The sequence below is a fragment of the Dermacentor albipictus genome, chromosome 8 (genome assembly GCF_038994185.2).
Source record: "Dermacentor albipictus isolate Rhodes 1998 colony chromosome 8, USDA_Dalb.pri_finalv2, whole genome shotgun sequence".
In the NCBI taxonomy this organism is placed as follows: domain Eukaryota; kingdom Metazoa; phylum Arthropoda; class Arachnida; order Ixodida; family Ixodidae; genus Dermacentor; species Dermacentor albipictus.
This window is the reverse complement of record NC_091828.1, coordinates 93,865,388-93,891,125: the sequence shown is the minus strand read 5'-3', so window position 1 is coordinate 93,891,125 and position 25,738 is coordinate 93,865,388. Positions and strand designations below refer to the sequence as shown.

At 49.4% G+C, this 25,738-nt stretch overlaps 1 protein-coding gene across 1 annotated transcript; it reads left to right on the top strand.

The window, feature by feature from the left end:
- The first annotated feature begins 3,848 nt into the window (after positions 1–3,848).
- LOC139048502 (uncharacterized) lies at positions 3,849–21,301 on the top strand. The gene is made up of 3 exons (XM_070522904.1): positions 3,849–4,189; positions 16,606–16,734; positions 20,773–21,301. Exons 2-3 carry the CDS (start codon positions 16,625–16,627, stop codon positions 21,053–21,055), a joined length of 393 nt encoding a protein of 130 aa, XP_070379005.1. The 5' UTR covers positions 3,849–4,189; positions 16,606–16,624; the 3' UTR covers positions 21,056–21,301.
- The last annotated feature ends 4,437 nt before the right edge of the window (positions 21,302–25,738 follow it).

The window sequence follows — 25,738 nt, the reverse complement described above, 5'->3', positions numbered from 1 at the left end:
ATGGATTTCAAGGAGGAGATCCCCGCTCGACATTTTGGTGACCTTATAGCCTGGGCCAAGTGCATCAGTCAAGCCCTTAGCAACAAGGAAAGGAGATACGGTTCTAGCTGGTTTTTCTGTTTTTTCGCTGTGAACGACTTGGAATCGGGGGAAAATTTCTTTTGGTTTGAATAGGCTTAGAATTTCATCGGTGCGTCCCCTCTTTTGAGGGTGACGATCAAGCAGACGTGGAAAAGCAGGTGTTCCCATAATATTTCGGACATTTTCGGCGGCAATGGCGGCCACCCACCATGGAGCCCAACAGGGGGACGCTGTAGCACTTAACGTGTAAGGCTGCAGACGCCAGCCGTGCATTGCTGCTATAACCTAATATAACATACACAAGGGAGGGCACATACACAAGGTTAACCCTAGCCGCCTAGAAAAATTAGGAAGTGACGGAAGAGAAGAGATGATAGGACAGTAAAAGAAAGAAGATAGGAAAGAAAAAGATTGAAGAGGGGGACAGGAAAAGGCGGCTGCCGATTTCCCCCGGGTGGGTCAGTCCGGGGGTGCCGTCTACGTGAAGCAGAGGCCAAAGAGGTGTGTTGCCTCCGCCGGGGGGCCTTAAAGGTCCGATCACCCGGCATCGGCTCAACCTCCAGGATCCCCCTTTCCCCGGACACGGCTAAGCCGCGCACGACTACACGCGGGAGGGTCCAACCCTCGTGTGCTCGGGTCCGTGGTGTCGCAACACACCAAACGCCTGCTGACGCAGACGCCCCTGCGGGGTGCCTTGCAAGTGATAGCGGCTTCATCGGCCACTCATGGTGGGCGCCGAGAAAAGTTATTGGTAATGATCAAGTAAAATAGAGTTCTTTCCTTTTGTCGCCGCATGCATATAAAATCGATTAGGCATTTTATTTTCGTTGAACGAGTCAAACTGTGTCTTGTTTTACTATAACCAAACGTTTTTTTTTCTTTCGCAATGTTTGTTCACTCCTGACATAGTCGCGCTTCAATCGCCGCTCCCATAACCACCCTTACTGTTGTCGATGACAATTTGTTTTGAACCGCTTTTCTCCCGAAGCTTCGGGACCTAATTGGTTCGACCTTGGAATACCTATAAACATTTTCAGTGCTGTCCACTGTAGAACGGAAGCTCAACGGCGGCATCGTGAACTATGGTCTGCTGCAATAGCACAGCGGAAGATTGTTGTTATAGCGGTGTTGAAACAGGAAGCGGAAATGCATTTTTTAAAGACAATATGGCGTTGGGCGTGGTTGTATCGCTCATGCGTCGTAGGTGGTCGCACCTACGCTAACATTCGGCTACGAAATACAGCTGGAAATGACAAAATATAATGGAACATACCGGGAAACTTGGCAGAGGTGCCTCCAAGGAGAGTGATCAAATATGAGGGAAAAAAAGTACGAATGCTGCATGTTAATTCCTGGACCAGAATTTGCCTGCGATTTTATGCTCAGTCAGTTGGCTAGGCGTAAAGGAAGTTGACGCTGCCGTTTTGTTGACGCTGCCGATTGGACCAGTCCTGTTAGAACATATGTGAGGTTGTATCGCGCCGTCTTATTTCTATCTTCGGAGTTTTACGCAACCGATATTTAATCCTGTCGTTGCAGTATTCGACCAGCTTTGCGGGCGCTTGCCAAGTCGTGCTGCTCTCCATAGGTGTGTGCATGTGGCTGATTGGGAAACGTACGCATGGTTGACAGATAGTTGGCTTGGTAAGAATACAGGACGTTCCGCTATGTTAAGGTGATTGCGTACAGTGCACCTTCTGACTCCTAATGCTGTAAATTTAGAGTATCACGATTTCAGCCTGACTAGGTCAGAAAGAGATGATCATGCAAAAACGTTTCGTAGGCTCTATAGACAGGATATGCTTCAATTTCGTTCTCAGCTCTAATGCAAATAATAAACGTGGTTAGCTTAAGTTTGCAAGCTATGTTGTCTTTCTTGATTTGTTCGGCATCATAGCTCAATTACACAGATACTTTTACATATGACGTGTCATATATGTCATTAACGTTACGCGTGTACGTTATTTGTCTGATGTCACGCGTACATGTTATGGAAGCAGGGGATGGCGAGGATGACGGCACTGAAGGTACCGAGAACTCGGCGTCGCTTCCGAGAAGTTGTCTGCTCCACAGCGCGGCGGATCACGTGGCATTATTTTACACCACGTGATAATGCTCGGCTAGTAGTGGCGCGAGCGGCTAAGTGTGCGCTACTATGCTCTTTCTGGGAGCACATACAGGAACGCCAAAGAAAGGGGACGCCAAAGACTTGAAAAATTATAGACCGATCAGCTTACTGCCCGTTGCCTACAAAGTATTTACTAAGGTAATCGCAAATAGAATCAGGAACACCTTAGACTTCTGTCGACCAAACGAGCAGGCAGGATTTCGCAAAGGCAACTCAATAGACCATATTCACGCTATCAGTCAGGTGATAAAGAAATGTGCGGAATATAACCAACCCTTATATATAGCTTTCGTTGATTACGAGAAAACGTTTGATTCAGCCGAAACCTCAGCCGCCATGCAGACATTACGGAATCAGCGTGTTGACGAGCCGTATGTAAAAATACTGAAAGATATCTACAGTGGCTCCACAGCCACCGCAGTCCTCCATAAAGTAAGCAAGAAAATCCAAATAAAGGAGGGCGTCAGCCAGGGAGATACGATCTCTCCAATGCTATTCACAGCGAGTTTACATCAGGTATTCAGACACCTGGATTGGGAAGAATTGGGGATAAGAGTTAATGGAGAATACGTTAGTAACTTGCGATTCGCTGATGATATTGTCTTGCTTAGTAACTCAGGGGACCAATTGCAATGCAAGCTCACTGACCTGGACAGGCATAGCAGAAGGGTGGGTAAAGAAATTAATCTGCAGAAAAGTAAAGTAATGTTAAACAGTCTCAGAAGAGAACAGCAGTTTACGATAAGTAGCGAGGCACTGGAAGTGGTAAGGGTATACATCTACTTAGGGCAGGCAGTGACCGCGAATCCGGATCATGAGACTGAAATAACCAGAAGAATAAGAATGGGCTGGGGTGCGTTTGGCAGGCATTCTAAGATAATGAACAGCAGGTTGCCATCATCCCTCAAGAGAAAAGTGTAAACAGCTGTCCCCTACCAGTACTCACCTACGGGGCAGAAACCTGGAGGCTTACGAAAGGGTTCTACATAAATTGAGGACGACGCAACGAGCTACGGAAAGAATGGTGGGTGTAACGTTAAGGGATACGAAGAGAGCAAGACTGGGTGAGGGAACAAACGCGAGTTAATGCCATCTTAGTTGAAATCAAGAAAATAAATGGGCATGGGCAGGGCATGTAATGAGGAGGGAAGATAATCGATGTACTTCCACAAACTCGCACGGCCACTCGTACAGCACAAACACACACAAATACGCGTACACTCCTTCGCGCGCGCAACCCGGACACACGCAAAGCTAGATGCTGGGTTGGTGTAGATGCGCATGCGAATATATGTATACACATGCCATAAATGTTCTGCTGTGAACATCAATATCTGTATAATATGAAATTGTTTTTGCACATATGTAACTGATTTTCTTTGTGAATATTCTGCAACTGTTTGTCAAAGACAGGGGACGGGAACCTCGTCAAGCTGCGACTGTGCAGCTTTCTGTTCCTGCCCTTGCATTTTCTTTTTCTGTGCAAAGGAAAATGCGAAATAAAGTTTGAAAGTTTAACCGAAGACACGCCGAAGAAAGGTGTCCGGCAAGCGCCAACGTCAGTACACGGCTGCGCGCGTGAGAACAAACATGGCGCCGGCGCTTTCGAAAGGCTGCGAGGAGTTCACCAATGGCACAGCGAGCAGCTTCGACGCGCGCGCAGACCACGCAGACTCTTATCGGTACCGCTAGCTTCGCAGTACTCTTCTTCACCTCGCAGCTTCGCTGGCGTCTCCCTGTCTGCGTCCCTGGGACGTTGGCGCCGGACTGTCGCCGTTCTGCCGCAGTGTCCCGGATGAGGGAGTGCGTTCCGCTGGCGGCGAGCATGACATCGGCGTGTAAACGTGCTCTTCGTTCAGTGGGTTCGAGCGGTTTGTCGTAAGCGCAGGTCGTGGAGAAGCGGTGTGAGTGAGAAAGGAAACGGGAGCTTGACGGAGGCTCCAGAGCTTCGTAGTAGTTTGGAGACGGCCGGCATTGTTGGTGAGTAATCAACCTTTTCTCGCTGCCTTTGCTAAAGAGGAATATTCCACAAAATCCTGTCGTCTATTAGCGCTCTTGTAGCTCACGAAACGAGCCGCCTGTTATACGTTACGAGACTCATTTTGCGAGACACGAACGCGGTTGTAAACGATATATTCGTTAATCATTTAGGAACTCTGCTGCGAAACGGACTTTTTGTATTTTCTTCTTGGGCGCGACAGTGGTCGCAGACGTCGTTTGTGGAAAATGCATTTCGAGGCATGTGTCAGGTGCCGTAACACTGAAAGACGATCGTTAAGAGCGGTGGTTCGGAATTAGTGGACCATATTATGTCGCCTGTATACAGGGGAAGGGGAAGAGTAAACGATGAAAATGAATATAATGTTGCATTGTGTAGAGGAAGAAGGAATGATTCTAGAAGCCATTTGAGGTACCCGAGCATAACAATGAAGGAATGCACTGAACACTTTTTAAAAACAATGGCCAATGTCTTGTGATCAGCGTACTAAACGTAATGAACACTTATGGTATCACTATTTGTTAACTAAGCGCGTTGTGTTTGGCCATGCTTGGAACAGTTAATAACTCTCGATTTGCAAAAAGACTCAGCCATTCTATGCTGGTTTCTGGTATGAATAAGATATAAGTCGGGAACGATCGCGCAAATATTTCGTAGCCAATATGTCATCCTGGCGACAGTGTGTGAGCAGCGTGGTGTTTCGAGTGCCCGCAATAGTTGTGCAACGCCGTCCCTTTGCGTTGCGTTTCCGAGAGCTCCATTTGTCTCGGCGCCACCCCTGGACGGGATGTCAGCGAGTCATCAAGCACCCACGGCGAGGTCAACGAGCTTCCCTCGTCGGCCAACTCTCCGACGGGATTCGGGCCTTCCTTGCGTGCTGTGCCGTGGAGACCACATCCAGGCGTCGTGGGTTGCGTGCGCGTTCCTCTCTGCCGCCGGCCGATGGTTATTGCGGCTCGTCGGGTTCCCGGTCTCGGAATGCGCGCTTCAGATCGTGCCTCCCGTGTGTTCCGTTTCTTTCTCTTTCAATTTTCTCAGCTGTCGGGTGCGCGATCACAGGCGCTGGCCGAACGATAGGTGGCCCCTCTAGAGTGGGTTCTTTGTTTATGTCCGTTGCGGTGCGCCGTCAGCAACTACCGGTGACCTAGTTTGTTTGGCAATTAGGTTTACATTCTGTCGTGTTGTTAACCTTGTACTGTATCGGAACCCACATGATTAAATGTTCTTTGTTCTTTCCGGAGAGTTTAGCATTTAGGGTCTCCCTTGCTCCGTGCGAGGTCTCCCCTTTCCCGAGATACAGGGTCGCCAGCTCTTCGTGAGAAAACGTTGCCGGAACATTTCGAAAAGTGGCCAGAAGAGGACGCTTTTTGCGGGAAGAGCTTTAATTGGGAGCGGAAAATGTAGCCCGGTGCGACAAAGCGAGAACTGTAAATTTTCTGCGGGAAATTAAAGAAAAAGGCGATAAACACCTGCAATTCTCTGCTGCATTGATGGCAAACGAAAATAACGAAATAAAACTAACGTTATGACATACTAGTGTATCATAATTTTGCCATGGTGATCAGCCGACGTTCTTTGATAATTTCTGCCGCGCACTTGCATGCTCTTATAGCCGAATCGCTGTTGCCGGTCTCAGTCCAGTAACGTCGCTGCACGCCATCCTTTCACCGCTACGACTTCTCGTCAAGCGTTCCCCTGCGAACTGCAGTAGGACCTCGTACACGTTGTACTCTCCCTGGTATGCGGTTGCAAGTGTCTACAAGAAACGTACTGGCACTGTAATGAAACTCGCACCTGTAATGCGATGCTTTCAGCTCCTGGATTAGCTTCCCAAGTCGGCAAGAAACAGTATCATGGCCTTCAGGGTCTACCGTTCGGGGCTGTTTATTTGAAGGAGCCGTGAGAGGGAGTATGATTTGAACGGTAGTTGTACCAGTTGCTACCGCGAAAAGAAGCCAGAAAGTAGCTAAGTCGTTAACCACGATTTTAGGTCGCCAGGATCCTCTAAAAGTAGCCAATTTAATAAGTCGCTAAAAGTCGCCAAACCTGGCAACCCTGCCTAGCTGGTACCGACGGCACGTGCCCGCACTACGGTGCGTCGGCACAGGGAGCGGCCGGAAAATGTATGGATGGATGTTATGAGCCTCCCCTTTGGAACGGAGTGGTGGGTCGCGCCACCAAGCTCTTGCTATTATATTGCCTAATGTCAGAGCTTGGTTAAAAAAAAAGAAAACAAAACTCCACGATGAATTCCCACAAGCAAATTTTCTGACCCCCTATTGCGAACTTTGTTTTTGCACGTCTCCGTTTTTTGTCGTTTCCCTACTTCCACCAACCTTCCAATCGCCTCTTGCTAATTTCTACTGCGGACATGTTTACTTTTTCCCTGCTCTCGCTTAACCCAAAGGTTTCAAGGAGGCCAGCGATGCCTAAATCGACCGCTGGGAAGACATCTTCACATTCTAGTAAAACATGCTTATCGTTTGCCTAGCTTTATCGCAGCAAGCACATGCCTCCTCTTAATTCATATATCTCGCTTTATAAGTGCGTGTTCTAAGGCAACCTTATCTCACTTCGTAAAGTAATGAGTTTCCCTTTGAGTTATAATAAATGATTTCGTTCCTGATTTTGTTTTTTCATCTTGAGTAGTTGCTCATAGCAGGTTTCTTTTATCTCAGCCTCTCTGACTCTCCAATTGACGTTCTTTGTGGCCATGTTACTCAACATAAAGGTCGCATAATTGCTGGTGAAATTTCTAGTTCTTTTCCCCCACTATGAATCAAATGTTTCTCTTGGCCAAATACCTGAAGACTCTTCCAGTTCATTTACTTTCTTCCATATTCGGCAGTCGTTCTTCATAATTAATTTCAACCAAACCCATCTTGTGTGGGTTGTGTTGTTTGTGACTGCTTGTGGTTTTCGAGTGACGTCACAACCACTACACTGCGGGACGTCAACCAACGCACGATCGCCTGCCGTGATTCGATTGTCACACAGTACAGCTTCGGTGGCCATCCTTCATCATAGAGTGGAAGGACGCTGAACTTTTCAACTCTTTTATCACCTGTTCGCCCTCATTTCCTTAGGTACATACGTTATGTACATAGTAATATAGCATGGTGCCGGGACGACTCCGAAGATAGCGCTCATTAATTTGCTGCGGGCATGTGAACCAGTCAAGCTGTTCTAAACACATCTTTTTTTTACCATCCTGTTTTCCGTATCTCAGCAGTACGGAAATAAACTTTGAATTTACTTGGCTAGAATAAGTGATGGATAAACAAACGACAGACATGCGAATTGCTCGAAAATATAAAGATGAGCGAATGTCATGGTTAGCTCTCGCAAGTCCCGGCTCGAAAATATACCAAGGTGAGCGAATTTCGTTGTTAGCTCTCGCAAGTCCCGCCATTTCTGACGCTGTGTTCCGCAAGAAAGTTAGCGAAATTCCTTGGTGCACTGTTCAGTGCGCTCTGCACCGACGGCGAACGCCAACGGAGCAGTGCGTGTTTACACTCGTCCTCAACGCCGGTCGTACAAGTGCAGCGGCTGCCAACGATGGTTCGCGTCGCGTCAAGTCGTGTGAAATACACAAAGGCTGAAGTTCGGGCTAGCTTCTAAGACATGGAAATCAGCGAAGCATTGCAAAAACAGAAAGCAAGAAGAAGAAAAGGTACAGAAATCGGGGAACGTACGGACAGATGCGAGATAGAAAAATCAGCGCTAAAAAAAAAAGAAAAATAAACGCAGCCGTGCGTCTTCCTAGGTACGCGATATTGTGCTGCTCCGGCAACGAACATGCATACAATGCTCGACAACGTGCGTTGCATGCCCAGCCCAATAACGTATACTGCTGCGGTGGCGCAACTTGCCGCCGTAAATTTTATTTGCTGGCCGCAACTGCTTTGCAATTTGCACTCGTTTTCGATTTTATATACAACCTGATGCCACGGATAAGGCCTGCCTAGCACAATCGGCGGCCTTTCTCAAGAACGTCCTCAATTTGAAACACAAAGGCAGTCTACGTTGAACGCTTTGAGGAAACCAAATAAATGATCTTCCCCCGAAGGAACAGACAATACACTAGGAACACAGTCGGAAGACAGTGAAGCTACTCTTCTGCTTTTTTGAGAACGACAGCTTTTGCGAGTGCCTTCGATTTCGTAGTGCTGTCCGTGCATGTGCTCACGTTCACCGCATCCGTGTCTCGCTTTCTCCCTCTCCATACCCCTTTTCCCTTGCCCAAGCTAGGGTAGCCAACCGGACTTTTGATTGGCTAACGTTCCGGCTTTCCTTTTTCTCTCAAGCTCTCGCTTTCTCCGCGAACAGGCCTACGAAAACGCGCTTTCGGGTTAGGCATCGGAAACCGCCGCGGAAAATCACTGGAAACGTGCTGTTCGCATTCGCCCTGTCGTTTGTGTCGCATGCAACTCATCGCCCCAGCTGCTGTCGTGGTCAGCGGCGCTGTTCGTCAAGGCGCTGCGGGCGCCTTAGAACGGCCGCCATTTGCCTATTGGGTGCCAATGCCGCAAAGCTCTCGTGTGAGACGGGTGTACAGTGGGGCTCTAGCGCTTCGCACTGGACACGTTGTGCCATCTACATGCGCCCGCGGGAGTTCTACGCAAGGGGTCTCGGTTTATACGAGTGTATGTCCGAGTATATAGGGCACTCATTGGATACCGCCCAGCACCGGTGAAATTGTAAAGCATTTGAAAGGGTGGTGGTGCTAACAACTTTATTGAGATTCTGCTCAGTTATGTTCTAGCAGGTCCGAGTCCTAGGATGGCCTCTCACGAGGAGCGACCCTTTCGGCCCAGGCAACGAGGGCTTTTTGTACTTTTTCATCCGGCGTTCTGAGCAGCTCTTCCCACGTCTGTTGTGAGGGAGCTGGCAGGAGCGACCTGGGAGGGGGTAAGCCCTCGCACCCCCAAAGAATGTGATTTTGGGTAGCCAATGTTTGATTTGTGCAATTTTGACATATTGGGTTCCATTGCCCGTTGGTAATTATGGCTAGCCAATGTGGGCTGGGGAACGATTTAGTTTGGATTCGACGCAGGATCGAGGCTTGCGCTCGCGTGAGGCTTGCGTTTGGAGGCGGGTAGATTCGCGTTTTTTGCTTGTAATAGTTTGTTATTTCGTGGTATGTCGTCGGTGCCTCATCCATGGGATCTGAGTCTGAGGGGCACATCTCCCGGTTGATTAGACCTCGGGCTACCCAGTGCGCCTCCTCATTCCCTTGATTCCCCGAATGGGCAGGGACCCATACGAGTTCAACAGTGTTTTCATTATTAAAGTCCTGTAGGACTCGCGCTGCACAGACGCCTATGCTGCCTCTCGAAAACTTGACTATTGCCCTCTTGGAGTCGCTTATAATAGTTTGCACGGAGGGATTCATGATGGCCAAAGCAATGGCAGTCTTTTCCGCTTCCACGGTGGACGCTGTTTTTATGGTCGCGGCGTTGACGATACTTCCCTCTCCGGTCACGACGCTCACTACGTAAGTTTGGTGATTTTGCTTTGCCGCATCGACATAAGCGGTGTGCTAGTTGCTTTGGTACCTTTCTTGAAGGGCCTTGGCTCTGGCAGACCGTCTCTTGTCGTGTCACCCAGAGAGGATGTTCTTGGGTAATGTTCGCTTTCAAATGCTTTATGGTCAAGGCGTTTGGTTATAAAGCATTTGAAAGCGAACATTTCTTTGCCTACCATCCCATGGTGTCGCCTGGGTTAGTAGCTGGTCGGGTTCTCGCCGCGTAGATGCAGTCTCACTTAAAAAAAAAAAGAAAAAGAAAAAGCCCGCCCGGCAGCAGAAGATTCGACTGTAGCTATATTTATTTACTGATTTGCGGTTACATTTGCCCTGTAACACCCAAGCACACAATTACATATCAAGGAAGAAATAGAGCTTGTTCGTCTGTATTTCTCGCAGTGGAGAGTTGTACACTTGGAAGAAATGTGATGAAGCATTTTTTTTAGCTATAACTTAGTATGGTGAATAATTACTAATTAGTTTGATAAGCTATCCACTACTGAGAGTTCGCTCCAGAGTATGACAAAAAAAGATTCCGAGCCGTTCCGCTCGGTGAAGGTGGGTGACCAGCGGAGCTCTATGTAGCTATAAAGAAAATGAAATCAAACAAGAAAACAATATAGCACAAGTATGCACTTTGTTATGTTTATTTGTATTTACGTTTATCTCGTGACCACAGCAATTATTGTTTTGTGGCCGCTATGATAGACGGCCATGGACTATGTGACGATACCAGAGATGTTCCTAGCGAACGTTACGTCTATGCACGACCGATGATGCGTCGTGGAGAAGTTCGCCTTGGTGTAACGTTGAAGGCCGAATCTTCCCGAGAGAAGCGCGAAGAACCACTTTCCGTCGGGACGAGACACATCGGCGTTAAAATCAACCACAGTGACGATGAGATTGGGGTCCACCGGGAGGATGCACCCAAATGTGTCGGTCATTAAGTCTTCAAGGTCTCTCTTTGACGTTCCGGGATGACCGTATACGGTGGCGACAATAACTCCGTCCCTAATCTGTACGGCGCACGCGTCGGCACATTCCACGGCCAGGTTCTCTCCCGCCGTCGATGAGGCATAGGGCGCAACGGGCGCGCTGTCGTTCTTTGCGTAGATCGCAACGCCGCCCATTCGGGAATCGACGCGCCTGTCACCCATGACGCCAGTGTAGCGATCCAAAACAGGACATCCTTCCAGGTCTCGGACTGTTGGATCTGGAGGACAATCCCAATTGCTGTCTCCCAGATTTTGGACCTTGCCGTTGGGTGCGGGAGTTGGCCGAGGTTGAGGAGGATTTTGAAATTAAAACTGGGGGTTTATTTACATTGTTTACAGTGAGAGTACAAAGAAATTAACAGTCATAAAGTCATTACGGGCCGGCAGCAACTCGGACGCTGCGGCCCGTGGCAAGAAGCTCGAAAGAGATGAATGAAGGAATGCTCTCTTGTTGCTCCCGGTCTCTGGCTTTTATCCCCTTCGATGTCTCGAACTCACGTCACGTTCGGCCAATCTGCGAGCCCGCTCAGGTGGCGTCATTTGCGGCCAATCGGCGAGCCCGCTCAGGTGTCGTCATTTTCGGCCAATGCTAGGCGCCCGTGCGAGTGTACGTCAAATTCGGCTCAGAGGGTCACTCCTTGGGCTCCAATTGTCCGAGGGATTGTTTGTCTGCGGTATTGCCTTCCCGGTCTGCAACTACCGTCACAAAGGCAGACGGAGGGGATTGCACCCAGGGCTTCACGGGGCATTTCGGCCGTCGTTGCCTCGCGCCTTGCAAGCGCCGTCACAGTACGCGGATGGAGGGAGACGGGTTGTCTTCGAGCGAACTTTCAAAGCTGCAAAGCAGCTTTCCTCGGGACCTACGTTACCTGGAACAGTGCCAGGCTCCCGCTACACTTTCGGGAAGAGCCAAGCAGTGGGACAACAGCTTCACATGCGGCGCACGAGGTGGGGGACGCCAACTTGTTTGCACGTGCCGCGCCTCAGGATCGTGGTGGATGTCCTTCTGCACTCCTTAATTAGCGGTGACGCGATTCGATGTGGTCTGGTGAACTCGGAGGAGGCTCAGGAAAAGGTCCCGTATCTAACAGGACTGGCACACGAGAGACATGTCTCTGAGCATGGCGTCGTCGACGGTATCCGTGGCGTGAAGACGCAGCGACCTCACGTTCGAGGCTGCGAGAGTGTTCGAAGGAAGACGGTGTGTGCCTAAGCGCCTAAACTCGTCCTGTAGCTTGAGATCCCAGTTTTCTTTGGCATGGTAGAACGTGTGATAACCCTTGGCGTGGGCAAGGTAGAGACGGCTAACTTCGGTGCAATGACTGAATGCCACGTACACTAGCATTTGTGGATGCCTTCGGTCGTGCTCGTACACCGCGCCAGAGTGGGCGGCCCCCTCACACTTGTACCGCACTGGTGTGAACCACCGGAAACTGCCTTCGCCGTCAACTCCGTCCAGTCTTTCTTTTCAGAGTGAGAGTGAAGGTACGCAGCTCGATGGGCAACCAATCGGCCATGATTTAGATCACCCGTCTCCGAGCAGCATGTGCGAGGGGCTCAATTGAGTTTCATTTGAGCCCGACGACTAGTACGTGACATATCAAATTTCGGTGCATCGAATGCCTTGGCTTCCCTGTGCTCAATCTCTCGAAGTACACCGACAGCACCGTTCACGAGTCCGTCCTTCGCGTCGATGTTGAACGCGACCGTGTGGGGCTTGCCCCGAGCGAGCAGTATCGTATCGGGTAAATTTCCCATTTCGACATGCGTCATAGCGGCCACCTTGGCCTGTGCGTTGACACGCTCGTCGTCCGACCTGTATCCAAGGTACACATGAACTGCCCTAGCCTCGTGTACGTCTCCCACATCCTGTAGGGCAACATCGGTCTTGAACGCATCGATGTCCTTATTGGAGTAGAAGAGTCGCACAGCACCGGGCGCAACGACCAAAGTTAAATCGACGCTGATTAACGGACCACCCGCCGTGGTTGCTCAGTGGCTATGGTGTTGGGCTGCTGAGCACGAGGTCGCGGGATCAAATCCCGGCCACGGCGGCCGCATTTCGATGGGGGCGAAATGCGAAAACACCCGTGTGCTTAGATTTATGTGCACGTTAAAGAACCCCAGGTGGTCGAAATTTCCGGAGTCCTCCACTACGGCGTGCCTCATAATCAGAAAGTGGTTTCGGCACGTAAAACCCCAAATATTATTATTATTAACGGACTCTCGATGACGCGCACAGCTTCCAGTTGGAAGGCCCTCCCGTCCCCGATTTTCCAGAAGATTGCTGAGTAATCGGCGTCTTTTTGACGACAAACAAGCCGGAACGGAAAGTTTGAGAGATGATAACTTCGTTGGCTTATAGAGTCGTACCCCCTACACGATCGTACCCCATTAAGCAATGGCTTATACCCCCGTAAACGCGGCCCACATGATGGTAGTTTTTGCACACGCACATCACGAAACGGTGTACACAAGCCTTGCAGCGCTTCGCTGTAAAAAAGAGCTCTGCTTTTGGCTACGCGGTAAGTTTTGCGTGCTTAAGAATGTCAGGTTTTAGGGAAAATTCCGGCAGAACCTCGCTCACGATAAATTGCGACAGCAAAGCGATTAGAATTGAAGCCGTGTAAGGACATACCGAATTTCCCACGTCGAAATGTGTAGGCAACTGCGCTCCTTTCTACTAACTAATCCCGCAATATTATGCTGCAGTATTAAACTAGACCTGATAATGTCAGGAGAATATATGCAGTAGTTGAGTAATGAAATTTACAATAACTGTATTTCTTGGTTTTCTCAGGAGATTGAGGTCATAAGCGTACCTAGAAGTTTGAAAATAAGCCAATGTATATTATCTGTATGGTAAGGCTGCATTTACGGTGAGTCACGGGACCGTAGAATAGGTCGCAGGCCCTGGGTCCTCTGGGCAAGAAGGCCACATCACCGGCAACTAATGTGCGAAGCTCCTTCCCCTTCATGCGCTACAAGGGCTGAGATGCGCGCTCATAAGTGCAGTGATTGGCCACCGGGGGCCGCTCGACGCTCCACAGCTGCTACTGCACTCGGTCTGCAAACATGCCTCGGCTAAGTAAAGTGAGCGTTGCTTCTCCATCATGCGCCAGAACAGCCAGATACAGGCACCACCACCCTAAACTAACGGAAGACAAGAACGCTTAGCTTGCAAATCCTCCGAATTGCCGCGCGACTGGCGGTCGCGAGGCACCTTGCGTGTATTCGCGGCTTTGTTCGCGCTCTGAAAAACTTTTACGTTGCACGTACAGAGCAACAGAAAGCTGTATCGGGAGTTTTGCATGTTGCTCCAAAATTTTCTCATTCACACTTTTCACCCTATTATGCGAAGCATATTACGAGGGCTCAACCCAGCTCCTCAGGCGCGGCGGTGACCATGAAATCACGTGACACCGTGACGTCACGACAGAGGAGAAGTGGCTTTGGCTCAACTCTTGCAAGACGGGCTGGGTGGGAATCGAACCAGGGTCTCCGGAGTGTGGGACGGAGACGCTACCACTGAGCCACGAGTACAACGCTTCAAAGCGGTACAAAAGCGCCTCTAGTGAATGCGGTGTTGCCTTAGAAACGCGCTGTTTCTAAGGCGTGCGTCTCTTGCTCAGGCGCACATTTCGTTGCCGCGCCGAACGCTGCTTTGCTCGACGCTCACCGCGTCCAATGCGGGGCGCGTAGTCGCTGCCCTGTAGCCCATTGTCTTACACCCCTTGGCGGGTCGACGGGAACGCTGTCGCGTTCCACTCTTGAAGGCGAAGAAGTAATGCATGAGTTGTTTCTTCGTCTAGCCGAACCAAATATAGCCAAGCAACAGCAGTTCACCAGGCTAAACAGTGGTTCAACAACTAAAATAAAGGCTAGTATGCTTCGCATCCTGGGCTTAACCTTACCTAAGCCACAGCCATTTTTATAATATTTGAGAAGTTGATGAATTCAGACTAATATAATTAGGCGGGATGACAAAAATAAATAAATTGAGTATCTCCAAGCGACGGCAAACAACGTTACTTTGGTTCTGTCCGGCTAGGTGGCACTCGCATATTTTTAAACTCTGGCTAAACCTTGGCCGGACACCCTGTATAATGCTTCTCACCATGATAATTCCCTAAAGAAGTATCCCTTTTTTTTGCGCAGACAGAATGGCTAACCCCAGGAGTGCTTCAAGTCTTGTTGGAGCTGCGGATGTCAGGAACGTGCTGGTTGACTTGGAAGGCGCCAGGGGCTTTTTCTCCGGAAAGCTCATCGACTACAGCATGCCGTGCACGGCCTCTGAAGACAGAACGTGTCGGATTGTTGCCAACCTTAGCGTATGGAACGAGTTCCTGTGCCCGCTTTATCTGGAGCTGCGCGAGCTACCAGAAGCCGGGAGGCAACTGGGTCTGATGAACGTTGTCTATAGAAGCCGTCTCGTGCATATGAAATGTCAACTCCGTCAAGCCGCCACGGTCCTGCACTGGCTTCTTAGTACTCATCACTGCGTCGCTCGAATCCACATTGGGCACATGTTCGCTTGTGAAGAAACGGCTGAATTGTGCTTGCCGGTGCTTTGCAACACTCTCGACGGAAATTATTCCTTGAAGTCCGTCGTTCTTGACTCAGACTTTCCCTGGGTTTTGAAATCCGACGAAATCGAAAAGTTTTTCAATATCATTTTGTCTCTGAAATGCCTAGAGGCAGTTGAGCTCCTGTGTTGTTATTCCTCATTGTCTGCCCGTGGCGTTACTGCTATTCTTCAAAGCACGACAACGTTGACTGTACTCGATTGGTCTGACTTAGAATACATAGAAAGACCGGCGGCAAAGCGGCGTTTCTTGACAGTACTGAGAACAAACTCGACACTGCGTGATTTGTCGTTAAACGTAGCGGTAATAAGCGCTGCTCCTGCTTTGTTCTTTGAATTTATGACCGGTGGCGCCCGGCTACAAAATTTGAGAGTGGTCTCTCTCTGTCATAACTTATCTGACAATCCCTTAAAATGGATATTGAAAGGTATGGTGAAGAATCGGTCAATCTCGAACTTGCAAGTCGAGAAAATCACTTGGGATTTTGACAGCGTTGAGCTGGTATCGAAAGTGCTGGCTGAAAACAGAGTTTTGCGAAGCTTTCATGCGCCATCGCAGAAATTCGTGCTGGATTTTTTGACAGGGTCCCTAATAACAGCCGAAATGCCGCCCAACACCACTGCCCTTCAAGATTCCATTGCGCGTAACGACACCTTACAGTATATGACCTTGAGTATCAGCATCTGGTGTGCTGAGCACTGGGGGCATTTCTTCCGTGTTTTGTCGAAGCACACAAGCCTCAAAATGGTGACCATCGATGTTGAAGGAGAAGAATACCAGCTTTTGCCTGGCGTCGTCAAAGCCCTTCAAGAGAGGGGCTGTGAAGAGAAGGTCAACTTCAGAGCTCCCCACAGCCTAAAGGTATCGGACAGGTCAATAGACGGAATGTTGCCTTTTTTCCAGCAGCTCTCCACGTTTCCGCGCTTGAAAGAGTTAAGGCTGACAATGAAGAAGTGGGACTCCACAATTTGTTATGCTTTATCCGAATGCGTAGCAACGACGACGACGCTCCGCAAGTTGTACCTAGAATTTAGGAAGAAATTCGTTGTGCCTGAATTAATCGAGTGGTGGTCAGCACTTTCGAGATCGCTTCTGCTGAACAAGAGCATTGCTGAGCTTGGCATTGGTGTTGATTTGCGTAGCAGGAAGAACATCGAAATGCTCGGTGACGCGGTAAGGCGGAGCTCGACTATCCGAAAACTCATCTTGTTGGAGTTTAATACACTCGCATTGAACGCCTTCTTTCACGGTCTATGCGCTGATATCTTGAAGAACTACACGCTGTGCAGGGTCACCGTGTACTATCGCATGTGGCCTGGTTCGGAGGCGGGCTGGTTCGCCGTGTGGGATGCATCGCGGCGAAACTATGGCTTCATAGCCCGAGCAGCGCAGTTCCTGAATCACGCACGGTGTGACAGGTAAGAACGTTGCCCTTCCTTCATTATGTTCAGGCTAGTTAGGTCTTCAGGGATTTTTTAGTACTGCACAGATGTAGCTTGTCAACGAGGGCTAAATAATTGAAGCGTGCAGCGCTTTTTATTTGTCTTCATTATTTTGTCTTTGTACTCAAGTTATGGTTTACAATGAAGCTGTATACTTCTGTAACACGAGTTCTTGGGCGAGTTGGTCACTTATCGCAGGCATAACAGCAGCGCCAAAACTGCACAAAAACAATTTTGGCGCTGCTGTGATGCCGGGGAGAAGCTGTATACCTCTACCCATAGGCATAGGTCTGCACACTCACTCATGAGTGCACTCACTCACACTCACTGGCACTCATTTCAAAGGCGTGAGTGGAGGTGAGTGCGAGTGAGTGCCAGTGAGTGTTAGTGGAGGTGAGTGCTAGAGAGTGTGGGCGGAGGTGAGTGCCAGTGAGTGTGAGCGGAGGTCAGTGCGAGTGAGTGAGTGCGAGTGAGTCAGAGTGGAAGTTAGTGCGAGGGAGTGTGAGTGGAAGTGAGCGCGAACGTGACTGAGTGATGTGAGTGTGAGTGGAGGCGACTGTAAACGTGAGGAGTGCCTGTGAGTGCAAGTGGGAGTGTGAGCGTGGTAAGTGCTTGTGAGTGAGTGCAGGTGAGTGTGAACGTGAGTGAGTTCTTGTGTGTTGAGCTGAGTTAGAATATGAGTGCGAATGACGGTATGAATTTGAGTGAGCGCTCCTGAGTGTTAGAACTTAGTAGACGTGAGCGCAAAAGTGAGTTAGTGAGCGGGAGTAGACATGAGTATGAACGTGGGTGATTATATCACAGCAAGTTCAACAATTGAATACGTTAAAGTTCCGTTTAAGAGTGGAACGCGATAGCGTAAGCATTCTACGTTAGCATCGGAAATCATGGTCGGCTGTAGAACTCTCCTCTTCATATGAAACCTCCTTTAAGACCGTGTGACCATCGACCGACAGTGGCTGAATGGGTTAACGTGCTGGTCTCGCAACCTGGGGTTGAATTCCCGGCCCGCAATTTTATTTTCAGGTTATCTTGGATTTATTGTTTTTATCGGAAACTTTAGCTGGCTGTGGTGTTAGGCTGCTGAGCACGAGGTCGCAGGAGATCGAATCGTGGCCACGGCGGCCGCATTCCGATGGGGGCGAAATGCGAGAACACCCGTGTACTTAGATTTAAGAGCACGTTAAGGAACCCCAGGTGGTCGAAATTTCCGGAGTCCTCCACTACGGCGTGCCTCATAATCAGAAAGTGGTTTTGGCACGTAAAGCCCGATAATCTAATTTAATTAATTAATGAGGCCAGAGACGTTAAACTGTCCCAACGTTTCACCTCTGACATTGGGCCCGTTTCCATTGAATGTGAACTTGGTGTCAGGTACCGCGTTGGACATTGGGAAGTATTGAAGATAACAGCAGTGTAACGCGTTCATGCACTTGTTAAAATTTTGTTTCCAAAATGCTCTAGTTTATCTAAGCGTGTACAACAAGGAACAAGTAACAAGGAACCTTGTATCTTTTCTCTATGATAATGGATGCAAGACTCTTGAAGGACCCAGATGAGCTAAACCAGCAACCATGTTTACATTTAGTGAAATGATGCTCTTGATTAAGCTACATATTCCGTTAACGCTAAGTACAGCGCAAATTCTGGATGCTCTCAATTCAGTGCTTGCAATTCTTGAGTAAACACCATGGCTCACCCGCAGCCTTAAATTTGTACTGAAGTGAAAAAGGCCGCCGTTTACTCTAACCATACAATGCCACGTACTGCGACGTGCTGCTAACAACCACTGGCACCTGGGTCATGCCAGGAGACCAGCGTGAATCACCAGCTGTTAGCAAGCACCGAGACAGACTTCAGACGCCAGAATTAATGTATCCCAATGTATCTGCGGGGCACTTGCTTGCACTTTGGTTTCACGGCGCTTTGCTGTAGTGTGCACACACACTGTTCACTCCTTCCCTCTTTCCATTTTATGTACCTCTTTCCCTTCCACTAGTGTAACGTAGCAAACCGGACGGTCGTCTGATTGCCTTCGTTTTCATTATCCTTACTTTTTCTTTCTCTAGGAGGCAGGTAATAGGCGATGTACAGTTCAAACTATGTGGGTGAAAGACAACCTTAGCTAAAGATTTCTTGAACAAGCGGTTGATTGCGTTGTATGCGGGTAACCTTTCAAGTGGCGTAGTTTAGTTATAGGATCTCGAATACTCAGTAGAACTGTAAATCTTGTTTGGCAAACATGAACGCCAGACCATTATCGGGGATCGCTATTTCCTGTCCTTATTGCAGCTGGAGATATGCTGAAATATGCGTGTGATATGGTACAATGTTTGCACGATGCAGGTCTAAAGTCGGGGTTCTTATGAAGCTGCCTTGAACGCCGGCGTCCTCGCTTCAAATTTTACGTGACTGTCTTCTTCGGACCCCCTGTCGTTCATAATTTGCTTCCGCTTTGCAGGGTAGCAGCCTATAGAACGCGCAAACTCGGACCTTCCTCTTTCTATTTCTCAATATACTCTCCGCCCCTGACTTTCGAAATCTTGATCACCTACCAACAGGATTCAGCGCATTCTTATTAGTATTCATATGTCCGTCGTATCATATCGGTGCCCCCGCACCAGCATGTTCTGTCGCATTATGCCAATGTAATGCTTTCAGAGGCTGACTACAGAAAACGAACCCCCGTGCCCTGTCCCGACTAAGAAGCATTCACATGCACATTCGCCCAATCAAGCGCTGTTAGAATGTGTGAAAGGGCGTAGGCGCACCTACGAATGCTTCCTACTCCCTAACACGTCACGTTATTTCTCTGCAAATCTGTCCTAATACTACTAGCTATTGTGTCTCATAACGTACATAAACACTGGTTGCCCGGAGAACTGGGCCCGTGTATGCTCAAAAGAACTTTGTTGCTCTCGAAAGGTTCCAAAAAGCAGATGCCAGGCCAATCGTCATGATGGACACAGCCAAGAGGACCGGTCATTGTAGAACGACACGGAACAAGACTTACTGCGGCCCCTGACGTTCTTTTGTGCGACAGTGTATGAATTTTGAACTGAACTGAACTCGGGGGTTTTACGGGCAAATATCACGGTTTCATCACGAGCCACGCCATAGTGTGGGGCCCCGAATTAATTTCGAGCAGCCAAGGCCTGTGTAGTCCTGAAATAAGGACACCACATTGTCGACCTCAAGAGCAATGACCTCGATGGATGAAATAAATGTTTTCTCTCTCTCTCTCTCTTGACCAGCAAGATATCGTTAAGGTCCCCAATGCAGGGAATGCGGGCCTTTTTTTTTGTATTTCTCCCCGAAAGAAAGGCGGCCGCCAACGCCGGGATTTGATACCGCGACCTCTTGCTTAGCAGTGCAACACCACAGCCGCCATTGTATTGATTTTATGTATGAATGTTGGCGTGGTTAATAAGCTACTCTTAAGAGCTATAGCAGAACGCGCGAACAGAAAAACGCGGCAAAATTTATCATTTTTCGTAGCTCGAAAACAATGAAAGGACGTTTCTATTCTGATTGCGCTTACTTTGTGTGAGTGGCTTCCACCCGTACTGAAAGCGACTCTACTGTCACGTTAACAGAGCCGATATCTTGCTGTCGTATTCAGCGATTGGCAGAGAAGTCGGACATGTGACCGACATATACAGGGGTGGTCTACATACATTTTTGTTTGCAATATTCCGTGTCAAGTGTGTGTAGTGGGTTGGAGCTGTAGAATTAGAATCCCTTTCTTGAATGTGTGAGTTTACGGTAACACAAAGAAGACCTACGCTCATATATGTGCCTTTGTCGCTTGTTTTGTTTGCTTTGCGTCAACTGAAGGAAAAAAATAATTGAGCGGAGAAGGTGGCTGTAACCTTTCTTTCTAAAATGGTTTGTTTTCGCGTCTGAAACCAGCTCTGTTGGCTTTTCAGAAACACCATTACATTGTCATCTGAATCGTTAATATTAGCGGGATGCCGACACTGCCCACCGACACTGCCTCTCTCCCGAATGCAGGCTCTGCGCCGCTGCTCTGGACCGAGTCTCCCGTCATCCGGCGCTGATGGCCGAGCTTGCGGAGGTGCTGTCCATAGGCGAGGACGAGGCAGCTCTCATGGTGCGGCGAGAGTTTCGCAGCATCGAAGGTCTGCACGAATTCATGCGACTGGCCGGCGTCGTCAAGCAGCGGGTCACGTGTCAGCCGCGCGAGGACGGACGCGCGCAGCTGGACGACCTCAACAGCGAGTGCTGGTGTCACGTGAGGCGCTACCTGCAGCTGGACGACGTAGCGTTTGACTGAACGTTGCCGCCGGATCTGCAGGCACTTTTGGCTGCCACTTGAGCCACGGTGTGAAAGATTGCCAACCGTGGCATGTGTTCTTTCAGTGGAGGACGGTGGGCGTTTGATTCATTACACAAAGAATGTGGGATCGGTGTAAGCCCCGTGTTTCTTAGTAAGAATTCCACGTTCGTTTTTGTTTTAGTTGTTATCCTTTGCGGTAGTTCCGGCGAAAACTTCGTTTAATGTGAGGCTTAGCAAATATTTCTTTATTGTGAGCAGATTTATACTTTTGGTTACCGTGGGAACTTGCATCACCTCCCGAAGGCCTGATGTTATCGCGTACTTTTTTTGATTCCAATAAAGAGAAATTTCGTTCCAGAAATGTTCGCGCCGCTTTGTTCTACGCAAGTAGTACGACATGCAGCGTGTAGGATTGCACCCAGATGTGCTTTAAAGGAAGGTGCCACAATGCGAAAACGTGGGTGTTAACTTCGACTCACGAGGTAAGGTGGAGGTTAAGGATGCAGTGATTTGAAACGTCATGTCTCATTGGATAGATTAATCAGGAATAAATTATTTTGCCATAGGACGGATCTTGAAATCGAGTAAGAGCACTTCTGTAATATTTGGAGTTGTAGTGCAGTAGGCCTAAGTTCTAATTGCATCGCAGTGGCAGATGTGCTGTAGCAGAAACCATCTGTTCGTCTTGATCATTAAACCGCCAACAAGAAAAAAAAATTATGGGGTTCTTTAACGTGCACCTAAATCTACGTACGCTGGTGTTCTCGCACTTCGCCCCCATCGAAATTCGGCCGCCGTGGCAGGGATTCGATCCCGCGATCTTGTGCTCAGCAGCCTAACACCATAGTAACTGAGCAACCACGGCGGGTCAAGCAAGAAAATCATTTTTCTGGTTATATTAAAGCAAGTGTAACTACGGCATTTTTTTTTCATGAACTGCGAAGCGCATGGGAACCAGTAAACGCAGTAAAAATGACGTGACAGTACGGTAGCTGTTTTACATTCGACACTTCTTCCAACAGTAATTCCACAACCGTCCTCGTTGCCCCAGGATTGCGGCTTCCCATGCTGTTCTACTGACGAATGTGTCTTCGAAGTATGCCCAGATTTCCCCTCACTGAAATTTAAGACAGCCACTTGCTGCAAGCCATATGTGTCAGTCCTTTTCTAAAGATGCTTCATTTCATGTAAAATATCTTAAATTGCTTGTTTTCTTTGCTGCACAGAATGTAACTTAGATCAAGTTTATTCTACAAATAATTCGGACCGTGGCCACACTCGTCACTGGCTCGAAAAGCGATTCGTGCACTTGTGCGGTACTTGAAGTGCACGGGCTTAACAGACCGTTTGTAGTGTCCTTGTGTATGGTGTCCCTCCCACACGTACTCAGTGTTTACTCTCTCCCTTTCTTCCGCTTTCTATTCCCCTTTCCCCCACCCCCAGTGTACGGTAGCAAACCGGATGCTGTTCTGGTTGACCTCCCTGCCTTTCCTACCCTTGTTTTCTCTCTCATGCGAATAATATTGCCAAAGTTGAGGCAGAAGCCATTGGAGGATGACTCGACAGTAATGCGTTAGACTTTCATCTGTATAGCGATACTACGTATTGCCAACGTAGAAACGAGGTATGTACGAGACTTAGACTACAGGTTCCTTTCACGCTTCCTTTAACACACGTGACACCATCTAGTGGCGCCGCCGCGAAACAAGCGCGTGATGTCCGGAACGAATGTTGCGCCGGTGCGTCAGAACGCCGAGAAGCGCGCCTCGCGGCAGCCGGTGTCTCGCGTTTTGCGGTCACGCTGCGCCTTCTGGTGGCACGGCAGCATAGTGCGACTACTGCGAAGTCGCGCTGCTCCCTTTGCGTGCGTGTACAACAGGGGCACCAATAGGAATGGAATGCACAAATGTTCACGTGTGCATGCTCCCAAACGGGAGCAGAATTGCGCATACTGACGGCATTTCGTTGCAGGCGCGCGCGCTGGAGCCGAACTGGAACGTCTATACGATTGTGCCTCCGTACTATATCACTGTGAAGAAATTTTTGCCCTAGTCTAGGCACCGTGCATATATATATATATATATATATATATATATATTGTAAGCATTTATGCGGACTTCATCTTCATCTGTACAAAGTCATCATCAATCATCGGCTCGTGTTCGTTTTGCGTCGGCGCCATTTTTCCGTCTTGGAATAAAGCGTCGTCTCAACCGTGGTATTTCAAGTGGTGGAGGCGCTTTAAGATCCCTTCGACCTCAATCCCCTTCAAGATCTCTCCTGGAGCTACGTTCGGGACGCCGCTTACGCCAAGAGGCCGCCATGTCGCAAGACCAGACCGCAGCATCCACCATCTCGGTTCCAGTGCCAGCCACCCCCACTACCAGCCCTGCCAACAACCGGTATCGCGACCCTGAAATCTTCTCTGGCTTGCCTGGTGAGGACGTTGAAGACTGGCTCGACAACTACGATCGTGTCAGCGACTACAACAACTGGAACGAGACATCGCGGTTAAACAACGTGCCATTTTACGTCTCTCAAGTAGCCAAGACCTGGTTCCTGAATCATGAGAGAGACTTCCGTGATTGGTCGTCTTTCAGGGAGCAGCTACGGCGGATTTTCGGCACACCCACGGTTCGTTCGGAGGTTGCGAAAAAGAGGCTGTCTGAGCGCGTCCAGCATTATGGCGAATCGTATACCTCGTACATTGAGGACATCCTCGCGCTTTGCCGCCGTGTCGACAGTGCCATGCCAGAACCTGATCGCGTGCGACACCTTCTTAAGGGTATCGGCTCTACTGCCTTCAACGCACTCGCCGCTCAAAGCCCATCGACGGTGTCGGACGTCGTCTCCGTCTGTCAGCGCCTCGACGCCCTGCAGTCCATCCGCTTGCAACCGGACTTTTCCGACAACCCCCTGGCGAACAGTGTTGAGCTCCGGTCTATCATTCGAGCCATAATTCGTCAGGAATTGCAAGCGCATGGCTCAACCCCTTGCAGCAGCGCTCACGTCCAACCTGCTTCTACTGACCTGCGCGGTATTATTAAGGAGGAATTGGCCTCCCTGCAGAACGCCCAGCATACCAACGCTTCTCCTTGCCCGCAACCGGCTTCTTACGCCCAGATTGCTGCAATGCCAGCCGCGCCGTCTCCAATTCCACCACCTGCGCCTGTTCACGATCACCTGGCACCTTTAGTCACCCGAGCTCCGAACCCACCTTACTACTCTGCCTGGCGTTCCTCGAGGCCTATCTGCTACTACTGCGGCTTTCGAGGACATATCTCCAGGTTTTGCCGACGCCGCCAGCAAGACGAACGTCGTGGTTACGCGGCCTTTGAACGCGATGAGCCACCTCCTCGCGCTTACCGCAGTTATGACGATAATCCCCCCGTTCGCCGTTCTCCATCTCCGGCCGACTTCTCCAACACCGCCCTCCACACCCGTGCCTCGAGACGCCGCTCTCCATCGCCGCTCCGACGTTCTGTTTCGCCACTTCGACCTGTCTCCCAACTCCATGTCCAGCGACCGGAAAACTAACCAGTGCAGTTTTTGGAGGGAAAACTGCATCGCCGCGAAGTGCTCCAAGTCCTCCTGAACGTCCTTCGAACATGTTATTGGTGTCTGTGGAGGGTGTGCCTTTGTTAGCTCTGATTGACACGGGAGCTACTATATCTGTTATGCGTGCGGACCTGTGCTCTCGTCTGCGGAAAGTGAAGACGCCTTATATTGGATCATCCCTGATTGGGGCTAATGGAGCAATCATTCGACCATCAGCCCAATGTACAGCACGCGTCTTCATTGATGGTATCTGTCATCACATTAAGTTCGCGATTTTATTCCCGTGCGCTCATGAACTCATTTTGGGTTGGGACTTTCTCTCGTCAGCGTCCGCTTTAATCTCTTGCCGACAACGTGTAGTACATATGAGCGAGACAGTTCATTGCAGCGGGAGTACCGATGAGCCACGACTGCGTTTTATCACTGCTGCCGATTCTGTACTGCCTCCCGGCCACGAGCAAGTCATAAGTCTCTCTTCTACGGACATCACCAATGGCGACGTGTTCATCACTCCTTATGGTCACTGTCTTGCCCGTGGGATTGTCTTCGCTTCCTGCCTGGTGCGGTTCAAAGAAAACTCTGCGTTAATCATCGCTTTAAATGCGACAACTGAGACGATCCTCCTACCTCAAGGCTCCGCAGTGACCTGTTATGTGGATACCCAACCAGTCTCCCTGCTTCCTCTTGCTGCCTCGCAAGCTCTTCCTCAACCGGACAAACCTGCTTCATCTGCCCTTACTTCCGTGATAAGCCCTGACCTTACTGCTGCTCAACATGAAGCGTTGCTAAAATTGCTTACGAAGCACCAGGCCTCCTTCGATATGGATACTTCGTCACTCGGGCAGACTTCCGTTGCCTTCCATCGTATCGACACCGATGGCCAGGCTATTGTACGCCGTCGTCCCTACCGAGTCTCTTTGGCCGAACGCAAAATCATCGAGGAGAACGTCGCCGATATGCTGAAAAGAAACGTCATACGTCCCTCCGCCAGTGCTTGGTCATCACCCGTCGTTTTGGTGCAGAAGAAGGATGGTTCGGTACGATTTTGTGTTGACTACCGTGCGCTAAACAAGATCACCCGTAAGGATGTATATCCCATGCCCCGTATCGATGACGCCCTTG

Bases quoted from the DNA above. Each gene is read 5' to 3' on its own strand.
- LOC139048502 (XM_070522904.1), top strand. From the start codon at position 16,625: ATGTGGCCTGGTTCGGAGGCGGGCTGGTTCGCCGTGTGGGATGCATCG. The intron at 16,735-20,772 runs GTAAGAACGTTG...TCCCGAATGCAG, and splicing joins AATCACGCACGGTGTGACAG to GCTCTGCGCCGCTGCTCTGG.